General features: G+C 42.2%; 2 protein-coding genes across 2 annotated transcripts; both read right to left on the bottom strand.

Moving 5' to 3' along the window:
- Positions 1 to 12290: 12290 nt before the first annotated feature.
- gjd2b (gap junction protein delta 2b) lies at positions 12291 to 15248 on the bottom strand. Its single transcript, XM_030117349.1, has 2 exons — positions 14759 to 15248; positions 12291 to 14055 (listed from the first exon to the last, which is right to left on the bottom strand). Exons 1-2 carry the CDS (start codon positions 14827 to 14829, stop codon positions 13212 to 13214), a joined length of 915 nt encoding a protein of 304 aa, XP_029973209.1. The 5' UTR covers positions 14830 to 15248; the 3' UTR covers positions 12291 to 13211.
- A 1107-nt stretch (positions 15249 to 16355) lies between these two features.
- On the bottom strand, positions 16356 to 20587 carry LOC115407028 (actin, alpha cardiac muscle 1). The gene is made up of 7 exons (XM_030117348.1): positions 20516 to 20587; positions 20041 to 20179; positions 19469 to 19793; positions 19234 to 19395; positions 18842 to 19033; positions 16776 to 16957; positions 16356 to 16692 (listed from the first exon to the last, which is right to left on the bottom strand). Exons 2-7 carry the CDS (start codon positions 20167 to 20169, stop codon positions 16549 to 16551), a joined length of 1134 nt encoding a protein of 377 aa, XP_029973208.1. The 5' UTR covers positions 20170 to 20179; positions 20516 to 20587; the 3' UTR covers positions 16356 to 16548.
- Positions 20588 to 20637: the final 50 nt, after the last annotated feature.

Here is a 20637-nt window from a genome sequence, read left to right on the forward strand (position 1 = left end):
CACTCATGAATGTTTGAACAGAGATTTCACACTCTATTTCAGCCAGTGTGAACCCAGGATTGACTGGGAGTTTTCATAAAATAGATAAATGGATGCCTGCATGAGTGTGTTTGTGTTTATTTATGTTTTTTTGGGACCTAAATATGCATGCGCTCACATCAGAATGTGAATAAGATTATTAAATTTAAAGTAGAGGGTTACAATTATGCAAGTTGTTTTTTTTTTTTTTTTAATATCACATTTCTTTAGGCTGGCTATGAAGTAATGAAAGCTGTGTGTGTCACAATGTATGTGTGTGTGTACCCATGTGACTGAATTGCAAAAAAAAAAAAAAACCCTCCATTAACTGGAATATCTTGGATGCAAATATCCTCTGACGCACATAGGCTCCTGTAAACTGTTTTTGCACATGTTATAATTCCTCAATAATCATCGCATTTTGAGTGCATTAAACATACGGAGGTAGCCATAAATTTCATTTCAGTTCAGCTCACACGTTTTGTGCAATGCACCATTTGCATATGTTTGCATACATTGATTATTGCAATATAAGAACCACTGAACATTCATTCAAAATCTTATGAGTGTAAATACTGCACATGAGGCAAAAACATTAGATTTTCAAAACTTTAACTTCACAATTGTCATCATATCATAAAAATAAATGCCAGTTGGTGCCTTTTGATCATCATATTCAGACACATTACGTGAGTGGTTTTTATGGAGCTCATGTAACCCGGAGAGACGTACAGTGATGATAGCAGGACACTCTTTGCCAGATGTGTGACGCCTCCCGAGGGGGAACCCTGCTGCACTGTGCTTCAGATTAATCGTTTGGATAAAAGAAAGCAAATTAAAACCTTCCCTCGTGCCCAGGTGATCAAACAGAGGAAGAGGCGAAGGGAGAGAGAGGATGAACAGCCTTGATGGATAACCAGTCCAAGGCCCTCCTCCCCTTCGTCACGCCACGTGCACACGCAACATGCCTTTAGCTGGGATGACATACTGTACATGAGCACAGGGGCCACAATTGATGGCTCCTGTCTCTCAAATGCAGACAGCATCAATTTGTCCCGTGTGGGATTACGGCGGCCGTGAGGCGGGAGCGCGGCTGAAGTTTTGATTGCCACATGAATCAGCCATGCAGCAGAAATCAGTGCGAGCGGAAGTGTTTTTGTCTGCTGGACACTTTGTATTCAAAGACTGTTGGTGTGGAGAGACTGGAAGCTTCCGTGAACGCAGTCAGCGAGGACTAAACCGCCGCACGGTTCATTTCCATTAAATGTACTTGGTTCAAGTCATGACATGCTTCAATTTTAACCCTTTGGAACATTCTGGAATATAATCACAATTAAAAGCATCAATCAGATGAATTTATGACGGAGTGGTTTTCTAAAGTACTTCTCTCATTGGCTGGGAGCCCTAGCTTGATGCTTCATGAAGGAAAATCCACAGGTTCTTTTGACAAAGTGAATCCTTTACTCCGCCAAACACTGGATGATGCTAAATAATCCTCCATTTCCATTATATGGACTCCATCACACTTTTTGCAGTTTGAACTGAAGTCCCTCTACCTTTCACTGATTGCAGTTCAGTATATTTCTTGTTGAAAAATACTATAAATGTGGTCTAATTGAGAGTTCAGACATATTTGAATTAATTTTTCCAGCAATTGCCAACCAGTAAATGTATTAACTTTAATTTTCAACCTGTAAACTTCGTCAATTTCCTTCTCATGACCTGCTCATTGAAATAATTGAATGCAGATTAGTCTTTCTATAGCAAATTGCATTTTAGCTTTTGTCATCTTGTAGTCAAATTGCCATTACTCGTCATTACACATGCGGCATCTATTAAAATGTGTTTCACAGGCATTTTTGCACCCTGACTGTGTGATGATCCATGCCCTTAAGATTTGTATTAAGAAATAGAAGAAATCGGGTATTTATTATTAAGAAAGGACAGAAAAAGAAAAAAGGCATTGCACTATTTTTTGAAATGTGGGTGTTTGTTTTGAAAATTTCATTCAAGCAGAATTAAAAAAAGTATCGAATGCATATTTTTAGTTTGGATGCCTTCTGGGTGTTTAACAAGCTTCCACTGTAGTCTCTGTGATGACTTGCCAAGTTATAAACCTTCATTTCCTCAGTATTCATCCAGGAAGTCAGAATGAGTAGCGACTAATTTGGTGTTTTGTGCTCCTTAGTAACTCAAGATCTGATCTTTCTTGCACATAAATAAATATGATCCAACAGTCTGTGTGTCACAAAGAGAGAGAATTCATGGCGGTTTTGGCGATGCCATGCGCTGCACATGAGCAGTGCTTCGGCGACGAGGACGTTCCCGGAGCCGCAGGCGGAGCGGGGAGGACTGTGGGGGACAGCTGCTCGCTCAGGTCGCGTGAACCCAAATCTCCGTTTGGAGGGAGACCAGCTTGTCTCCAGTTGTGCCTCCTCAAGGCGAGTGGGAAAGATCCCAGACCTGCTGGAGCAGCTCGCACGGCAGAGGCCGGGAGTTCTGCCTCACCAAGCCACTGGGGAGAAAAGAAAAAATTCAATCAAGCATGAACATGTTAAACAAAAGAAAAACACCAAGAGAAAAATACACTGGTTGATACAATATGTTGGGAAAACATTATTTAAATTAAATGGATACAAATGTGAAGTATTATAATGTAATGCAGGATCATATTTTAACATTTGAAGTAAACAACTTCCATATTCTCTGTTTTGTGTGTCCATATATCTCCAACTGTGCTGAGGTTTGTGGCAATGTGTATAATACTAACACCATAAATGGATTATTTTGATTCCATATGAGTAGAGTTTAGAGTGACGATGCAGTGAAATTATTATTATTTATGTTGCTGTTTGCTTGGTTGATTTTGTTGGATTTGTTGTTTTGATTATACATTTTTATGTAAATTATCTCATATTCCATAGAGTTGGGTTTTTTTAAGAGGAATGAAAGAGCCTCCAGCTTCAACCTATTCTCTTTTTTCAGTCAGAGCATTTCATTGTTTGTATATGAAATGCTTTGAGGGATGAAAAAATGAAACCTTTCATTCATTCATTCATTCAAATTACTTCATAAATGATGCAGGATGGATGGATAGATGGGTGTCATTATTGCCAAGCTACAAATTACTCACAAGTTTGTGTAGAATGAAGTGTTTTAAAAACTGTGTGCAATGTGCACGCGTGTGTGCGTACGTGCACGTGTTGAAGTGAACGGAACCTCTTTAATGCTTCAGTTCAAGATGAGTTCTGTTCAGATCAGGGACACTGATTGCTTCATACACAGAGGATTTGCTCTTTAGAATTTCTCAGAAAATGCTTACAATGAGAGAAAAAAAAGCTTTTGAGGATGCACCACAGCATTCAGCCAGTGTGTCATGTGTTTTTATTTGATTTCCACCCTGGTAGTTCATCCATCTGTCCATCTTTCTTCTTCACCCACTTCATCCAACTTAAGATCTGAGGGGGCTGGAGCCGTTTTTAAAATGGCATGTTCCTAAAATAGTGTTCAGTGCACACAATGGGATTTGGAAATCTAATCATTATGAAGATTTGTAGCCCGTCCACTTACTCTGCACCATTTAAGTAGCTCTCGGATTAAAAAAAAAAAAAAGGTAGATGACCTCTGCACAGTCTCGAGACCAATTAACCTCATGGTGTGTGTTTGGGGCGTGGGCGGGAACATTATTACCAAAGACAGAATGAAAGTCCCCGAAGCTCAGAATCGGGCCTGGATGAAGTCAGACACGTCAACATTATTGTCTTACAGTTTTTTGTTGTTCAAGATGTGTGCATAGTTTCTGTCTGATTGTTCAACTTCACCAGTATTTCATCAATATTGTGTCATCCAACCGCTTCAAGTAGTTTAACACCCATTTAAAAAGAAAAACTGCATTCTGAATTGATTTGTGATTTATTTCTTCATGCACCAGCACGTTTCTTAACAAACTAAGTTGTGGAGGACATAAAATAAATGATCAGACCACACTACAGTAAAAAAAAAAAGTCATAGGATGTGTAAAGACGACACGTTTTTGGTGTGTTATGATAAATCCGCTGAAGTCAGGAGAAACAGACCTTGGTCAGGTAGAGCCCATCTGTTCGCTGCTGGCGTATTGATCCCAGAATGCCATTAAGCTATTTCTTTAAGTATTTCACTGCATCAGCAGAGCGAAGCTCCAACGCTGAACTCTGGCCCTGCTGTCCTCTTGCTCATCCACGATCGCCCCCCTTCCACTCCTGTAATGATTTTCGGCCCTCAAGCCTCTTCACCGCCGTCATATCAGTCTGGGTTAATTGTCGCACGCATTGGTTAGAAGCGCTATCCATTGATTTCCCTGGGGAATGCTTTTTTTTTTTTTTTTGTATATTCTATTTAACATGCACATCTTTCTGTTCTGAATCCAAACGCAGCTGGTATTTATGTCAGGAAACCGTGGCAGTGTTACCTTTGGCTGTGAAGACGAGTTGGCAGAAGAAAGCAGGGAATCGTCTGCACACTTGCTGCCATGTCAAAGCCTTCCGGCATCGGTCCAGATCACAAATTCATACACACGCTAAGAGAAATGAATGACTCAGATTACCATTGATCTCTCATTGACACACGGAATATCGTGCACACGTTTGAAGACAGCTTCTGCCACGCGGCGGGGAGGTGTTCTGCGTCTGTGTGAAACTGGTCGGCTTGGAAGGAGGGTCGAAAGCCGAGATTTCTCAGTCTAATTAACGCCTCGGCAACAACGGCGGCATACGTTTCTTCACAAATCTCCCAGCAGCCTTGTTTTTCCAATTTGAAACACCCGGCCGGGGAGCGGCGCAGCGTGTGAGCTCGCAGGCTTCTGGGAGCCGAGCGGCCGCGTGTGTCACTTCACGGGTCATTCTGGGCAAATTGCGACAAACTTTTGGGGGCATTTAAGGTTTTTGCAGGCGAGTGGTGAACTCGCGGTTTATTGCTGGCATCTGTATCACGTTGCCAAAAATGCACAAAGATGAAAGATGTTAGCGCGTTGTTTTGAGGCGAACAGACGCTCTGAGGTTGCTGTTGTTTTTATGTGTTTTGATAGTGAATGTGGGACAGATTTAAACATTTTTGTCCTCTTTCAGCTGCCTCAAGAGCTTACATTCACCGGGCATTTAAGGTAAAGATGAATGGTAGTCAAAACAGACTGTGGAGCACATAAATGCAGCCGTTCTGCCTTACAGGGTGTTTTTACTATCTATTTCAGTTTTACTTAATTTGGTGACAATGACTTTATGTGAGCTTGTGCATATTTTTGATATATCAGTGTCAATTTGTTAAAGTGAGTTGTCATTTTCCAAGTCACCCTGTCCAGGACAAACTTGGGGGTCAAGAGGTTACCATTTAATTTCTCCCGTTTGTATTTTTGTGAAGATATCATGACTAAAAGAAATAAGTGGAAAGTGGATGGCACTATGGAACTATGAGTTATGTTATCAAAATACATATTCGTTGAACTGAATTTGTGCCATTTTGGAAAGAATTTAAAATCGCAGTTTACAGTTACTGCAGCTGTCGACTCTATAGAGAGATTTGCCTTTTTTTTTTCATAAAACAGAAAGGATCGTATTTTTATTCTCTGATGTGAAACAGCTTGAGAAGTGAAAAATTAAAGCGTATTACTTCTTGTGGTGGGAGGGTTACGGGCGGCAGGGAGGGGGCGTCTTTGGCGCTTGCACAGCAGCCTTGCCCTATTGTTGTGCTTGTATTTCTGTTGCATTGTTGACATTTAAAATGATTTTTTTCTTCTCCGCAACATCGAAATGCGCCACGCCAGCGTCAACATTTACAAACTAAACAGCTCCACTTTAGAATTTACCATTCCTAAACCATTTAACATAATTTTCTTGTGTATTTTTACATTGAAAACAACATGTCGTATTAACTCATTCCTTATATTACTATATCTAATCCAACTACAATGGCTTCAAACAATGCTGCGTGGAAAAAAAACCACTGGGATAGCTTCACTGCCATGTGTGATCTCATACCTTTTTTTTTTAAGGCCCTGTAAAACGACAGCCATGTGATTCACGGCCAAGCGGGAAGAGGGCGGAGGGGGGAGGTGGATGAGCAAGTAGGTAGGCAGACAAATTAAGGAGTGGGTGAGAGAAGGAGATCAGAGCGAGGGAGTCGAAGAAAGAGATATATGGATTCTTTAGTGGGAGGAAAAGGGGCAAATAAACGTGAAGAAGGGGCCTGTGGAACGAGAAACTGTGATAATCACGGGAGAGCCACAGAGAAAAGAGAGACGACGATGAGTCTGGTTCACGCAGAGTTCGGAGGTAAAACCACAGCGAGGCGGATCATGTATGAACTGAGCAGCCGTGGCAGGGTCACCGAGTCCAACACACATTGTGTAATCTTGCGCTTCCTCCTGGGATTTGGAAACCGCTGAAATCATCATCAAAGTGATGATATTTCTATTGAATTCTTCCCTTCTCTCTCTCTCTCTGTTTGCATTTCATAAATGATCTTTTTTTCATAGCTGCTGCTTCCATGCTCCTCTGGCAGCTTTACAGACAAGTTGAAAGGTGGTCCTTTTATTCTACACCCACAAATCTTACGAGATGGGTATTATCTTCTATTCATGTGAGCCTCTGTAATACACAGCAGTGATTCATAGTTTTCTCTATGTGCGACTGCATTTCAGTGTGGGTAGTTGTAAATTAATAACGTTACACCTCTTGCCGCTGCCTTTCTCCATCCTGCACATTGCTGCTCGCAGCCTCCCACCGCATATATCAGTACAGTCCAATTGGCTCCGGCTCCGGCTCGGTGTCCGATTAAGACTTGCCAGCCACTGATTTTTATTGGCTGTGTAATGGTGCAGAACCTAAACATTTATCAGGGTCGATGGGCTGTATATGTAGTACAAGCTATTACAGAGGAGGCGGGCGGCTGTGGAAAGTTCGAACAAGCCGTAGACGTCAGAATGAACTGTCACTACTGGGGGGAAATTAAAGTTGTCACAAGTAAGAAATGCTTTATGGTGTGCTTCTGCTGCGGCGGGGCCTGACCCTGTCTGATTTGCATTAATGACAAACTAGTTTACCAGGGGAAGTTGGTGCAGTGTGGCAAAAAAAAAAAAAGTAGTTTAGTGTTCCCCGATGGGCCTCATCCTATAAATCCTGACGCTTCATAACAGTAAATCGCTGAACATAAAGAAAATATTTAGTAAAATGCAAATGAGCACAACTGTTTGGTTTCTTTTTTAAAGTTGTGACTCAGATATTGCTTTTATTAGATAAGTTTATAGTTTATTTTCCTCTTTCATTGAGGTTTTTTTAGTCCGTTGAAATTACTTTCAGTTTTATTTCTTGTTTTAAACACATTGGCAGATGGCAATTTTGACACAGTGAGTGAAATCACCGAATCACTGAACTGGTTTATCCGATCGGGCCGGTGCCACCATCGAAGCGCCGCCCCTGTACTCACCGCCTCGACCTGGCCTACCTGGCTCAAGAGAAAAGGAGGACTCGTCCACGGTTTTTTTGGGTTTTGGGTGCATTTTGTCCTCGCCCAGGTGCCGACTGTCCCACTGTGAACCTCTGGTTGACAAATCTGAGTATAATCCGCTAATGTTCCTAATCCTGGGGTCACATTAAAAAAATGGATGAGAAATTAATCTGCTGTCAGGTCTGTCAGGTATATTTCGTTTTGTGCCAGTGCTTATTTTCAACCAAATCCGTCTGTGTGGGCCAATATGACCTGACCAGCAACCAAACCAGCCAGCCAAATCCCTCTGTCCCCGCGCCGTCCTCTCTGCCCTTGTTACCGAGGAAGATTTCATTATAGTAGTGAAATTTAAAAAAATAAATAATAATACCAAAATACCCAAAAGCACAGATCACAGGAGAAAAACAGTCGCTGCTGTCCTGCTTCACAGCTCTGCTGTGAGCAGAGAGAATAGAGACAGAGAAACCTACTTCACAGCCGGAGTGCAGTGAATGCTTTCACTCCCTTGGCAGAGGGAAAGTTAGAAACTTGGTCACACTCTGCAAATGCGCTACTGCCTCTTCCCCCACATGGATGCAAACATCAAGTATGTTTTGTTTCAGTGTTTGCCATATCTGCTTATACCATGCTATGCCATGCATATGTGCCGCTGGAACCAGGCGAAATTCACCGCTTCTGGGCTGAGGGAATCAAAAAGACCAGCCGCTTACTGTTTTTTCCTCTGTTTGCTCTCCACTTTTCATGCAGTAATCTGTGCAAAAAGGCTGAATTAAGGCGCCTAGAGCCAGCCTTCTCCTTTCAGATTGGTGAAAGAGGAGAAATTGGGAAAGCACGCTTGTTTACGGGGGCAAGGGGAATCGCAGGATTCACTCTCAGGTGAAAGTTTTTTTGATTCAACCTCATTTTTAAGACTGCGTAGAGCAGGAAAACTGCTTTCTTCTTCACAAGTTAACACATGATATAGCAATCGGAGATTGGAGGTTTTTTTTGTTTTTTTTTTTGCACTTTGTAATAATAATTCAGAGAAACAAAATTCACAAAGAGCAGCATGTTGCTGTAGTCATCAGCATTGACAGAGTAGATCAATGTTTTAGGGAAGCATTTTCATGTGACATTTGTTCTCCAGCTTGTCTCCACAGGTAAAAGTCATGTTTGCAATTTCATGTTAGCTACAGATGAAAACAAACAAAAGTACGTTTCTAAATTTCTGTCTCCAACAATCATACCAATAACACACTCTGATGAGAAAACGTCTGGATTTCAAGAACCTCTTTTAAAATTTGTGACGTCAGACAATGGAAACTAAATGATGCTGCCTCTCCATTTCTCTCTCGGAGGTTTTTCCATGTGGACTTTAGACTTTTTCTCAGAGTATTCGAGGGTTTCTCACAATCTAACAACATGTGTTTGACGTTATTTCAGTGAATCTCAAAGTGTTTTCCTGAGAGCTTCAGGGGGGATGGGGTGGTTAAAGGAACCTCTTTTCTCCAGCGTGGGCACAGTCTGTAAATAGAGTGAGAAGAGTTCCTTTTTTTATTGATCATGGATCTTAATAGCTGCTAACCATCATATATATATATATGTATATACATAAAGAGGAGAATAAAACATGTTTAAAATTGCTTCAATTGTATTTTTGGTTTATATATATATATATATATATATATATATATATATATATATATATATATATATATATATATATATATATATATATAAACAACCTTTACTGTCCCGCACAAACACAAAATTAACCATAAATTATCTCTTGAAACTAAACATGCAGTCGGGGTGGAGAAAATTTGGATTGATTGGTGACGATTAATTGGGAAACAATGCAAATTTGTGCATTTTTAAGTTTGTTGCTTTCTGTATTTGTTGGACAGGAAGCCTCTCCAGAGTGTATTTGGATATTATCACTGGAGATGGATAGATAGTTCTAAAATAGACTGTGTTGGTTTTTAAGTGTATTTGCTCAAAAAATGCTATTCAAACACGCGTGTATAATTCATAAGAGTTCACATATTTTTGTTCTTGACACTGTAAGCTGGCTCCAGAAATGATGAAATAAAGATGTCTTCAACTTTATCATTTATGTGTTAGTCTGAGCTCGTCCCCCAAGTACAAACACACAGCTCAGGATGCATCGCATCTCATATTCCGAGCTACAAAGACTACTTTTTTGTCCTCCTCAGGAGGAAAGTGCCAGGAGACACTGGTTGAGCAGATTAGCTCGCCGAACCCCAAACAACTCACTCAGTCTTTTTCACTTCTTTTTGAACAGACTCACAAGCCTGAAGCTACACTGGAGCTGTGCTCAGAACCACGAGCCTTTAAATTTAAATGGTCAATGTGAAAAATAGAAAACATTCCTGATAGACTTTCTGAATAAGAAGAAGATCCGTCGGCCTTCACTCTCAGCCGCTGTAATGCATCCTGCTTTAAATCTTGATTTCAGGAGCTACTGGAGCCCGGTGACCTGAGAATAGCCTCATAGCTTAAAATGAAATTTAACGACAAACATGCCGCCTTTATTTATTGTCTAGACATGCCCTGAATAATAATGCTGTTACATTTATGCCTGGTGTTTGTGCTTCATTATGATAAGTATGTCAGTGTTTTCATGCACTCACATGCCAGCGCTACAAATAAATTCCAACTAAAGGTTTTGTGATAAATTATCTCAGCTGTATCTCAAAGCAGATAATCCCTCTATTTGTGGGAATGCAAAAAAATATCTAAAATAACAAACTGCCCTTAATTTGTTAAAGAAATGTACTCACACAACAAGCCCTGATACTGGGAGATTAATAAAGATCAATTTATGTCTCTGTCTTCTGTGCACGTGCAGCGTGATTTATTTTTATCCTGAATCAAGATGGGAGGAATAATGATGAAGAGGTCCACCCTGCTTATAAAAAGCTGTTTGTTTATGAGCTCAGTGTCTTTCTCTCCACACAAGACGAGACACACACCGCGTCTTCAGCGCAATCGTGTCTGTTTGTCTGCCAGTCACACTAGAGGAGTGACTACAAATCCCTGCCTTTACCCTGAGAACCTGCAATCACACCAAATTGGAGGTGTTCCTGCAGTCCTAAAATAGCTCAAATGCGGCCTTATTGTCTTCTGCTGCAGATGCGATGGAGCTGAGGCCAGCAGATTAATGCACAGGTCTGTGGGATTTCTCATTTTCTGACGTACGGCACATCCACATTGTCTTAGATGTGTAAATCTTCTACCAGTTAATTGTCGTGTGTGTTTGTCAAACTGCCAGAGAAGAGCTTTTATGTGACCGACATGCAGGAGAAGCACATATTTGCAGGTACTAGTCTCTGTTACAGCCCATCATAATATCACTGAATACATTTTTTTGCATTCAGATTTTTCCAGATCATTTTTGTAAAACATTATAGCAGAACTGTTAAGAATTTTGCAGAACACGCAGTGTTAATTATAGATAAGAAACAGCAGCATCTAGATATTTATACTCCAAAGTGATTTCAGTTATACTTCATTTGCTTTGTTGCAGGACACTTCAGGATTAACCAGCGTTCACCAAGAGAGACGCACACGTGTGCACAGCTGTGAACTGCATTGCATCAGAGTGAAGTTGACAAACGGCTCTTCTTTCTTCTCCCGTTCTTCTTTTTTTCTAGTTCATGACTTAGGAAGGAATCTGGAGTCCCTGCTGAGTTGGAGATGGATGCAGGTGACGCCGCTGTTCGATTTCTTCCGGCTTTGCAGAGTCATCCCGGCAGCAGGACTCACGAGGAGACCAGACCTCCGCAGATCACCTGCAAACGTGACCTGCAAATGTTTTATCTCAGTGAATTTTCTCTCACACTCTCTCCCTCCTGTGGTCTCTAGCATTCTGCCCTTTTTCCTCTCTCTCTTTTTTTCCCTCCCACTACCCTTCTTTTGTTTTCATTCTGACCTTCACGAGGCGCCTCAACCTTCCCCTCTGCTTCCTTTCTTAAATAAGAGAAGGGGTGAACAGAAAGGGCAGCACCTGCACTGCTCAGAGTTCAGCTTTTTGTCATACCTACAGACTACAAGGAAAGTCACATATTAAGTTCATACTGAAACCCTGTGAGTGTGCGGGGTTTCTAATTCGATGCGTGCCGTACAGACCGACAGTTCCCCCAGGCCACTTCGCTATGGAGCATAAGTATTGATGTGTCTCACCGAAGCAGCGTCAGTATTGCAACACATTGCAGAGTGGTGAGATCCTGCACAAGGTGTGTCCTGCAGTAGGCTTTTTTTTTTCTTTTTTCTTTTTTTTTCGAAACACAGAGTGGGTGTGGCTAAAAATCTTCACTGCACCAAGGCAAAACTTGCTCTGAATATCTCCCTGATAGGTCAGTCACATCCAGCTCCAGCAGCAGACACAAAGTACTGCACCGCACACGTTTCTGGTGTACATGAATCCCACTTTTATTTTCCACAGAAAAGAAAAAGATGTTTGTTTTCTTTTGTTTTGTTTTGTTTTTTTTTTCTGATCTGTTACATTTAAAACCATTCTATGAAAAACTGTAGCACCAGAGCAGATTTCTATTGCCCATTCTTTGATAAAAATGTCAATTTGTGCTATATTTTTTTTCCCAGTTTTGATCAGCTTTGATTGAGAAGTGATGTCCCATTTTTGTATATATCTATATATATATTTATATATATTATAAAATACTAGCACTTCATTTCTTTTTCCAGTCATTTGCAAAAGATAAACAGAGAATTTGGTATATCTTATCTTTTTCATTTAAATCACAACAAGTACATTTAAAGCAAATAGAAAAAAAAAACTGGGCGGTATTCAGCATAATTCAAGCAGGGAATCAGCTTTTATGATGAGTATTATATATTTATATATTCATATGTATACATATATATATCATGTTTATATACAAGTATGGCACTTGATTACACAAAAGCAAGAAAACACTTCACAAATAAAAGCAGTGGGCGCTTTGGTGTGTCATAAATTAAGGAAGTCACAGACGTTAGCGTTTGCAGCAAATTCACCAGATACTGTTTTGCAAGTTCAGCTATTAAGCAATGGAATGGTTACATATGTTAAGGTCAGTGGTGCAACACAGGCAACAAAAAACATGAAGTAAGCTGATGTATTTGAACTAACCATTGTCTGTAAGGATTTATATATCTAATGCATATATAAATCTGGATTGTTTTTTGTTTTTTGTTTTTTTTTCCTTAATGGTGCCAGGTAATTAGGTTGGTGCCAGAAAAAGGTGGAAAGAAAATGTCTTAAAAACACCGTCAGGTCTGTAGCACATTTGGATAAGATCAGGCTCCCAGGTGTTCACCTCTTAGTGCAATTTTTTTCTCTCTCTCTCTCTCATTTTTCTTTTGCATTTACTCTCCTTCAAGTACAGCAGAACAGCCCACAAAGAGTAAATTCGTGAACACGTTAACATGGTCTCCATTAAGCATCTTACAGAGTATAAACGTTACTAAAAAGTTGCATCAGTGCATTAATAAATAAGTAAACAAACGTGTAATCCACGCTTGCCATGAAGTCCTTAAAGGAATTAAAAAAAAAAAAAAAAAGAAAGAAATCTGCCCACTCTTAAAGTCATGACACGAATTAGGCGTGCGGAGCTGTCCATCATGTCCATCATGGTATCATTTTTTTTCCATTTTATTTTTTTTGTTGGGTTTTTTTTTTTTTTTACATGTTTTCACGTCTTCGTCCCCATGTGTTACACATAAGCAGAGTCACTGGACTGAGTGCGGCCAAAATTAGGCACACTCATCCTTGGCAAGTCCTTATTTCTGATCTCGTAGATGGACTTTCTTCGAGCCTGCACGCCCCTCACGGCCGTTTTGATTTTCCTCCAGCCCAAGTGATTGAGTTCTGCCAGGTTGAGCACCACGCAAAACCCACTGACCGCGAACATGAAGACCAGGAACACCGTCTTCTCCGTGGGTCTGGACACGTAGCACTCGACGTCTTTGATGCAGGGGTAGCGATCGCACTCGTACACCGACGGGACGTTGAATCCGTACAGGAAATACTGACCCACCAAAAAGCCGATTTCCAGCGCGTTTCGGAAAACCACCTGGATGATGTAAAACCTGGAGATGCCCTCTTGTCGCCTCATTTTGGACTTTGTAGTTCTCATTGCCGAATTAGGGATCTCTTTGACCTCCAAGCAGTCCGGCTCGGCTTCTTTGGTGGAGTTCTCCGTGTTTTGAAGTACTCCGTTTACAATGGTGTTCTTTATCTTTTTGCTCTCGTCTCGCTTCAGGGAATCTTGATCCTTATCTAGAGTCAGATAGACTGTCGAGTATCGCCGCTCCTTCTGCTTCGCCGACTGATGCACCGAGTATGTGATAAAACAAAGACTCGGGGTGCACACCATGATGATTTGAAAAACCCAATATCTAATGTGTGAAATGGGAAATGCCTTGTCGTAGCATGCTTGGTTGCAGCCCGGTTGTAAGGTGTTACAAACAAACATGGTCTGCTCGTCATCATAGACAGTCTCTCCAACTATTGCTACGATTAGAATCCGGAAGATGACCACCACTGTTAGTAGGATCCTAAAAAGCAAGCAAACAAACAAACAATGTGAAAATAAGTGTAAATATATGAACGCGTCTGCTGGTGAAGTGCGGTGCGTTTTGTGCGCTGAAGCGCGCAGAGTCCAATCTGGGTGTCGATTTTTCGGGAGCTGTCCAGTGCTGAAACGGGACGCGCTCGGACATTCTGTGTGTTTTTCTTACCAGTATCTCGGTATGGCTTGTGATTTTTTTTTTTTTTTCGTGTTATATGAATGACATGTAGGCGATCGTATCTGTATGAGCTTTGTTAATGTGGAAAGGTGATGTCTCACTCGACACTCGCTCCATCTCCACCTGCCACCCGTGAGTGCAACAACACGCACCACTCAAACTCACCACAACGAACATCAAATGGATAAGTGGATGAATGAATACATGAAACGACAGATGAATTGTAGTGTGGTTTAGCTTGTTATACTTTGCAGCACCATCCCAGGCTCTGGAAAGACAGCTGACAACTGTTTAACTCAGCTGTCTCGTTTAGGTGGAGGACACAAGGGGAATCTGTGGAACAAGACAGGGAAGAAAAATCCACAACACAGACACGACGGACTGGGCACCATGCTACAGAAGATCCTGGAGTCACAACACAGAAACGGGGGACTGGGGGCCCATGCTAAAGACGATCCTGGAGGCTGCTGCATTTCTTCGTTGTTTCTTGGTTTTTTGTTGATCATCTTACCTTCCTATCATAGTAGAGTGCTGCTGGACAGCAGCCTCCAGGAGCCTCTCTAGTATAGTCCATTCCCCCATTTCTGAGCATCCGGAGAAGACGAAGGTAAAAAAGCAATGTGTTCAAATCCCTCCAAGAGAAAAAGGAAAAAAAAAACGTTTATTTCCCGTCCAGCTTCTCTCTGTTTTTCCTTGCCGTCAGTCTCCAAATCGTCCGAATTCAGCTAAAAAATGCATCCGTCACGGGATGCTGCTACCGTCCCCGTCTCTCTGCGAGTGTCTGCGCGCTCTCTGGTTGGTTGTGCGCTCAGCGCGCAGCGCCAGTGAGCGTCCTGCTGTGTGTGCCGAGCGCTCCCACAACGTTGCCACACTTTTCCTTGTCATGAGAGTCTGAGGGCTGATTACTATAAGCCCTCCTATTTTCGATCTTCAGATCAGGTTGATGGGCTGCGCGCAGCGTCTGGATGGAGGGAGGTTGGATTTAATGTCTTGCCAGCGTTAATCCGCCTTTAAGTAGTCTCCCCCCTCCCCATGCGTCACGTACGCACAGACAGGTCGGTGGAGCGCAGCCAGGAGAGCCTGCGCTTCTGATTTCCAATATTTTTGTTTTGTTTAGCGTGAGCGATTCAGCAACCTCAGCTTATGCATTTTTTTTTTCTCTGCACGGGTGTTTCCTCGTGCATGGCAAGCCCCAAGCCACACTTTGCTGCTTGCATACTCAGAGATCGCTGCAAGAGGTCTAAATATACACCTCTCCAACGACGCACCGTCAAAGCCTGTGGATGATCCGTGTCCGGGTGACACGGGTCAAGGTGACTTTCCTGCGCTTTGAACTCATCACTAATACACTCACACACTTAAGGACGTGTAGTTTATGATACATACAGCAAGCATTTAAGCAAAAAAAAAAAAAAAAAAAAAGCTTATTTATTTATTGTTCCCATTTCCCCAGCCAGTGCACAGCTTTAACAATTGACCTAATCCTTTCTTTTTTGGAGCGGACAGCCTCTCATGCCCAGAGGTATCCCTCCCCATGTCGCCGGCTGCTGGCCCGGATGGCAGAGCTGTTGTTTTCACCCCGGGCAGAGATGACGCTGTGGATACAGTGACAGAGTGGAAGTACCATCCGAGTTGCTAATCGCTTTACAAGGCAGCCTGCCTGTGTGCCTGCCTGCCTGCCTGCCTGCCTGTCTGTCTGCTTCTCTGTGTCTGTGTGGAAGTTTAAAAATAGAAGCGAAATATGCGACCCCGCCCCGCATATTGTTCCGCGATTTCAATTTATGGCTCGGCATTGTGTGCACGCTACTGCTGGGTGATTTTGCACAACAGGTCAGAGTTGTCTGTGGGATTGCCCCTGTGGTGCAGATGCTTTGAATATGAACTCACCGCACCCTATTTACATACATAAATCCCGTTTGCTTGAACGTTTTGTACCTAAATTAAGCTCTCAGTGAATAATCGTGTTCTTCTGCTTTGTGCTTTGTACTCAGCTGAACATGACGGCGGGATTGTCTAAAAATAAAACTTTAAAACATGATGCAGCTTTTGGAATTCTTTCACTTTTAAATCCTTCTTATCCTTAACACATAGAGGGGAAATAGAAAGAATGAGGCTCGGGACTCCTTTATTTATAAACCTATACATATCCACATATAAATTGCACTTGTGTAAAAGAAAAGATTTGACAACACATGAATTTGTGCATTGGAGCTATAACTTTGGTTGTTGGCACAGTCGAGGAGAGGAAGGGGGGGTGGGGGGCGGAGATGGAGATGGTGAAGACGAGGGCAGTTTGGGCGTTTAAAAACACTTTCTGTGGACGATGGAGGGTCCAGCCTCATCGTACTCCTGTTTGCTGATCCACATCTGCTGGAAAGTGGACAGAGAGGCGAGGATGGAGCCGCCGATCCACACGGAGTACTTCCTCTCAGGGGGGGCGATAATCTAAACACAAAAACACTTTGGTTAATCTGCGAGCGCTGACAGATAGAAATGTCAGAGTAATGAGAAACTGTGACTGAACTTACCTTAATCTTCATGGTGCTCGGAGCCAGAGCGGTGATCTCTTTCTGCATGCGGTCAGCGATACCCGGGTACATGGTGGTTCCCCCGGAGAGGACGTTGTTGGCATACAGGTCCTTACGGATGTCAATGTCGCACTTCATGATGCTGTTGTACGTGGTTTCGTGGATGCCGGCAGATTCCATGCCTGTGCGAATACAGCGGACATTTCAGTGAGTTTCCACCCCTCCCCTGCATCTGACAGCGCCGTCAGCTGTCGGGACAGGTGCTGAAACGGACAGCTCCCTTCGTCAGCAGCAGCAGCAGCAGCGCGCACCGTGCGCCCTGCGCGCTCTGCGTCCGCCGGCGCGCGCACTGCGCATCACACGCGGCTGTTTATCGGGCACGAGGTGATAAATCTGAGATGGATCAACTGTGACCTCCAGTTGGTGACCGCAATTAGTCAGCAATTTGGCCAATGAACACATGAGGGGATAGAAGCAGCTCTTCCACAGGGGGAGTCCAAACACCTCTTTATAAACAAAGTAAACTAATGTCTAAACCAGGATGGAGAGCATCAGGCACTTAGTTTTAAGAAGTTTTACAATGGGTGGCAAAAGTATCTCTTTACTAAAAGAAATCATAACTATTGTGCGTTTTTGTGCGAATATCACGTTGATGGATATTTGTGATTTTTTTTTTTTTTTTTTTTACAAATAAAAGTCTCATCGTTTCCAAACAACAGGCACAAATCACACACCCAAATCACTGCAAACAGATACTATTCTTGTTTCATTAATAATATTTATTACCACTGTCTGAGTATTTACTCAAAAGTTGTGTTTTAAAATTTCCTCAACACACTGAACTGTGCCCAGTGGTGGAAATAATTAAAGTACACATATTACTGCAATGAAGTTGTATTGTGTGGTCACTTTCACTTTTCACTTTTAGATTTTAAATATGCAATTGTTCATAATTACTTTATTTTCAGGTCACAGCACTTTGGATTGGGAAACAAAGCACAGAGTATTCAACTTTGGGGAACTTTATGGGAGTGGGGTACTTTTGTTTAAGTATACAATTTTGATCATATTTAAGTTATGTTTCAAGTAAATTAAGTATTTGGATTTGAATAGCTACTTGAAAAATGTCATTTTTATTGTATCACATTGTGTTTCAGGTTTCTGGAACACAGTGAACGATAGTAGCTACTTAGGGATACTTTAACTCTGATGAATAATCTTTACAATATGTCATTTAATCAGACTTCTTCATAATTCAAATGGGTCCTTTTGTGATTATAAATCCTAAATAATACCCCAAACGTTCAAATTACTTCCAAATTTTTTATCTTTGTAAGTTGATTCTATTAGCAAAGAAATATCCTGTTTACATGCTTTATTTTTCTTTTTTGTTTATTTCTGAAATATTCTTAAAAAACGCAGGGAACCTGAATCAAATGCAATTCTAAAGATGGTAAAGTACAGTAAAATGTGCATTTTTAAGAAGTTTTAAGACGGAATGCATTGTACATTTATAGAGATGATCTAACTTTTTACCTTCAAACGTTCTAATAATTTATGCTTGAACATATAGATTTTAAATGAATCTTTACAAAAATAAAGCAAAAAAAAAAAAAAAATCAGCTCTTGGAGTTGTAGCATTCTCAGAATGTCCTGTTGGTTTCAAAAGAGAAACTGTCTATGCTGTAATACACGATTAATTACTGACGCAATCATTTGAAAACTGCAGTTTTATGTTGTTATAGTTAGAAGCTACCCCACAGATAGTGTACCAAATCTTGCAAGTTCATGGCATGTGTTGCATGTACATTTTTGTGTCAGTTGAAATGGTTTAAGGACCTTTAAGGTTTAAGATTTAAATATTTTATTTGAGTACACCCCCCAAAAATGCTCTTTCATCTCATAAAATTAATTAAATATACTTAATTAGTTGGGGAAAATAAACTTACTCTGACATAAAATATATATATATAAATATATATCTTCATTGGATGGAGTCCAAAACACTTTGACACTGGCATAGTGGCACTAATTAGTGCGTGGCTGTCCGCGTTTCTTTTACGCACCGATGAATGAGGGCTGGAAGACAGTCTCCGGGCAGCGGAAACGCTCATTGCCGATGGTGATGACCTGACCGTCGGGCAACTCGTAGCTTTTCTCCAGGGAGGAGGAGGAGGCGGCCGTGGCCATCTCATTCTCAAAGTCCAGAGCCACGTAGCACAGCTTCTCCTTGATGTCACGCACGATCTCGCGCTCAGCTGAAGGACATCAGATCAGCATGTGAGAGTCAAAGGTGCTGGAAAATGTTTGTATATTTGAGGTTTCAAACTGATTTTCCATTTTAGATTGAGTATAAAGCAGTTTGAGTTAGTGTAACTTGGATATTACTTGAATGGAGCGGTGCGTAAAACGCGTTTCCAAATATTTATGGAATTTGTGATAATCCCTTTGCACTTACCAGTTGTGACAAAAGAATATCCACGCTCTGTCAGGATCTTCATGAGATAATCTGTGAGGTCTCGACCGGCCAAGTCCAGACGCATGATGGCGTGAGGAAGAGCGTAACCTTCATAGATGGGCACGTTGTGGGTCACGCCGTCACCAGAGTCCAGGACAATACCTGAATTACCATCAAAATGTGGTTATGAGTTTATTCAGATGACACCAAGCGCTCAGGTGAGGACTCTGCGTACCTGTGGTGCGACCGGACGCGTACAGGGACAGCACGGCCTGGATGGCCACGTACATTGCGGGAACGTTGAATGTCTCGAACATGATCTGGGTCATCTTCTCTCTGTTGGCTTTTGGGTTCAGCGGAGCCTCTGTCAGCAGGGTGGGGTGCTCCTCCGGGGCCACGCGCAGCTCGTTGTAAAAGGTGTGGTGCCAGATCTTCTCCATGTCGTCCCAGTTGGTGATGATGCCGTGCTCGATCGGGTACTTCAGGGTGAGGATGCCTCTTTTGCTCTGGGCCTCGTCGCCGACGTACGAATCCTTCTGGCCCATACCAACCATGACGCCCTGAACACAGCAAAGATGAGCCATCGGGGATGTAACAACTGTTCATTCATCAGAATAAGGCTTTCATTTTCATTTCAAACTCGGCTCAGAGCGGCAATACAATGCGTAATTGTTGTGCGTAAAAAGAAACCCAGCCATCCTGGTTCCAAGCTGCTGCTCTTATTAAAAGCTCATTTTTAAACCGTTTTAAGTGGCCCCGGTTGTCACAGCCCGTGCGTTTACTGCGTTAGTGGAGTGTTTTCCGCACCTGGTGACGGGGGCGACCGACGATCGAGGGGAACACGGCGCGCGGTGCGTCATCGCCGGCGAAGCCAGCCTTCACCAGGCCGGAGCCGTTATCACACACCAGGGCGGTGGTCTCATCGTCGTCGCACATGGTGGGAGCTCTGCAAAAACAAAGAGGGCACGCGCGTACGAGCACGGTTACACTCGTGTTAAAATTCTTGGTTGTATTTAGAAGAGACTGACAGACTGTCAACAACACAAATCATGCGGTTTTCTGGTAGTTGTTTCCTGAGTTTTTTGAGGTGTCTAACATTGCTCCTTTGGACATTCATGAGTAATGTTAGTCTCGAACACAGTGCTAATTTTTTTTAAAATCTGATTTCCTGCAGGATGATGGAATGGGATTCAAAGTTAGAAGATGATATTTGGTTATTGTGCCATTTGCGTTAAAATCCCGCGTTAAGATCCACCGTGGTTGATCCTCCTTCGGTACTCACCAGATCAGCACCGGGCCGGATCTTGAGTGTGTAAACGAGGAGTGTTCAAACACAGCAGCGGGCCGATTTATACTCTGACAAGTGTCTGAGAGACCGGGCCAGCCAGCGCGACCCCTTCCCCA

The sequence above is a fragment of the Salarias fasciatus genome, chromosome 19 (genome assembly GCF_902148845.1).
Source record: "Salarias fasciatus chromosome 19, fSalaFa1.1, whole genome shotgun sequence".
NCBI lineage: Eukaryota > Metazoa > Chordata > Actinopteri > Blenniiformes > Blenniidae > Salarias > Salarias fasciatus.

Bases quoted from the DNA above. Each gene is read 5' to 3' on its own strand.
- gjd2b (XM_030117349.1), bottom strand. From the start codon at position 14,829: ATGGGGGAATGGACTATACTAGAGAGGCTCCTGGAGGCTGCTGTCCAG. The intron at 14,056-14,758 runs GTAAGATGATCA...CTTGCTTTTTAG, and splicing joins CACTCTACTATGATAGGAAG to GATCCTACTAACAGTGGTGG.
- LOC115407028 (XM_030117348.1), bottom strand. From the start codon at position 20,169: ATGTGCGACGACGATGAGACCACCGCCCTGGTGTGTGATAACGGCTCC. The intron at 19,794-20,040 runs GTGCGGAAAACA...TGCTGTGTTCAG, and splicing joins TCGGTCGCCCCCGTCACCAG to GGCGTCATGGTTGGTATGGG. The intron at 19,034-19,233 runs GTAAGTGCAAAG...GATGTCCTTCAG, and splicing joins ATATTCTTTTGTCACAACTG to CTGAGCGCGAGATCGTGCGT.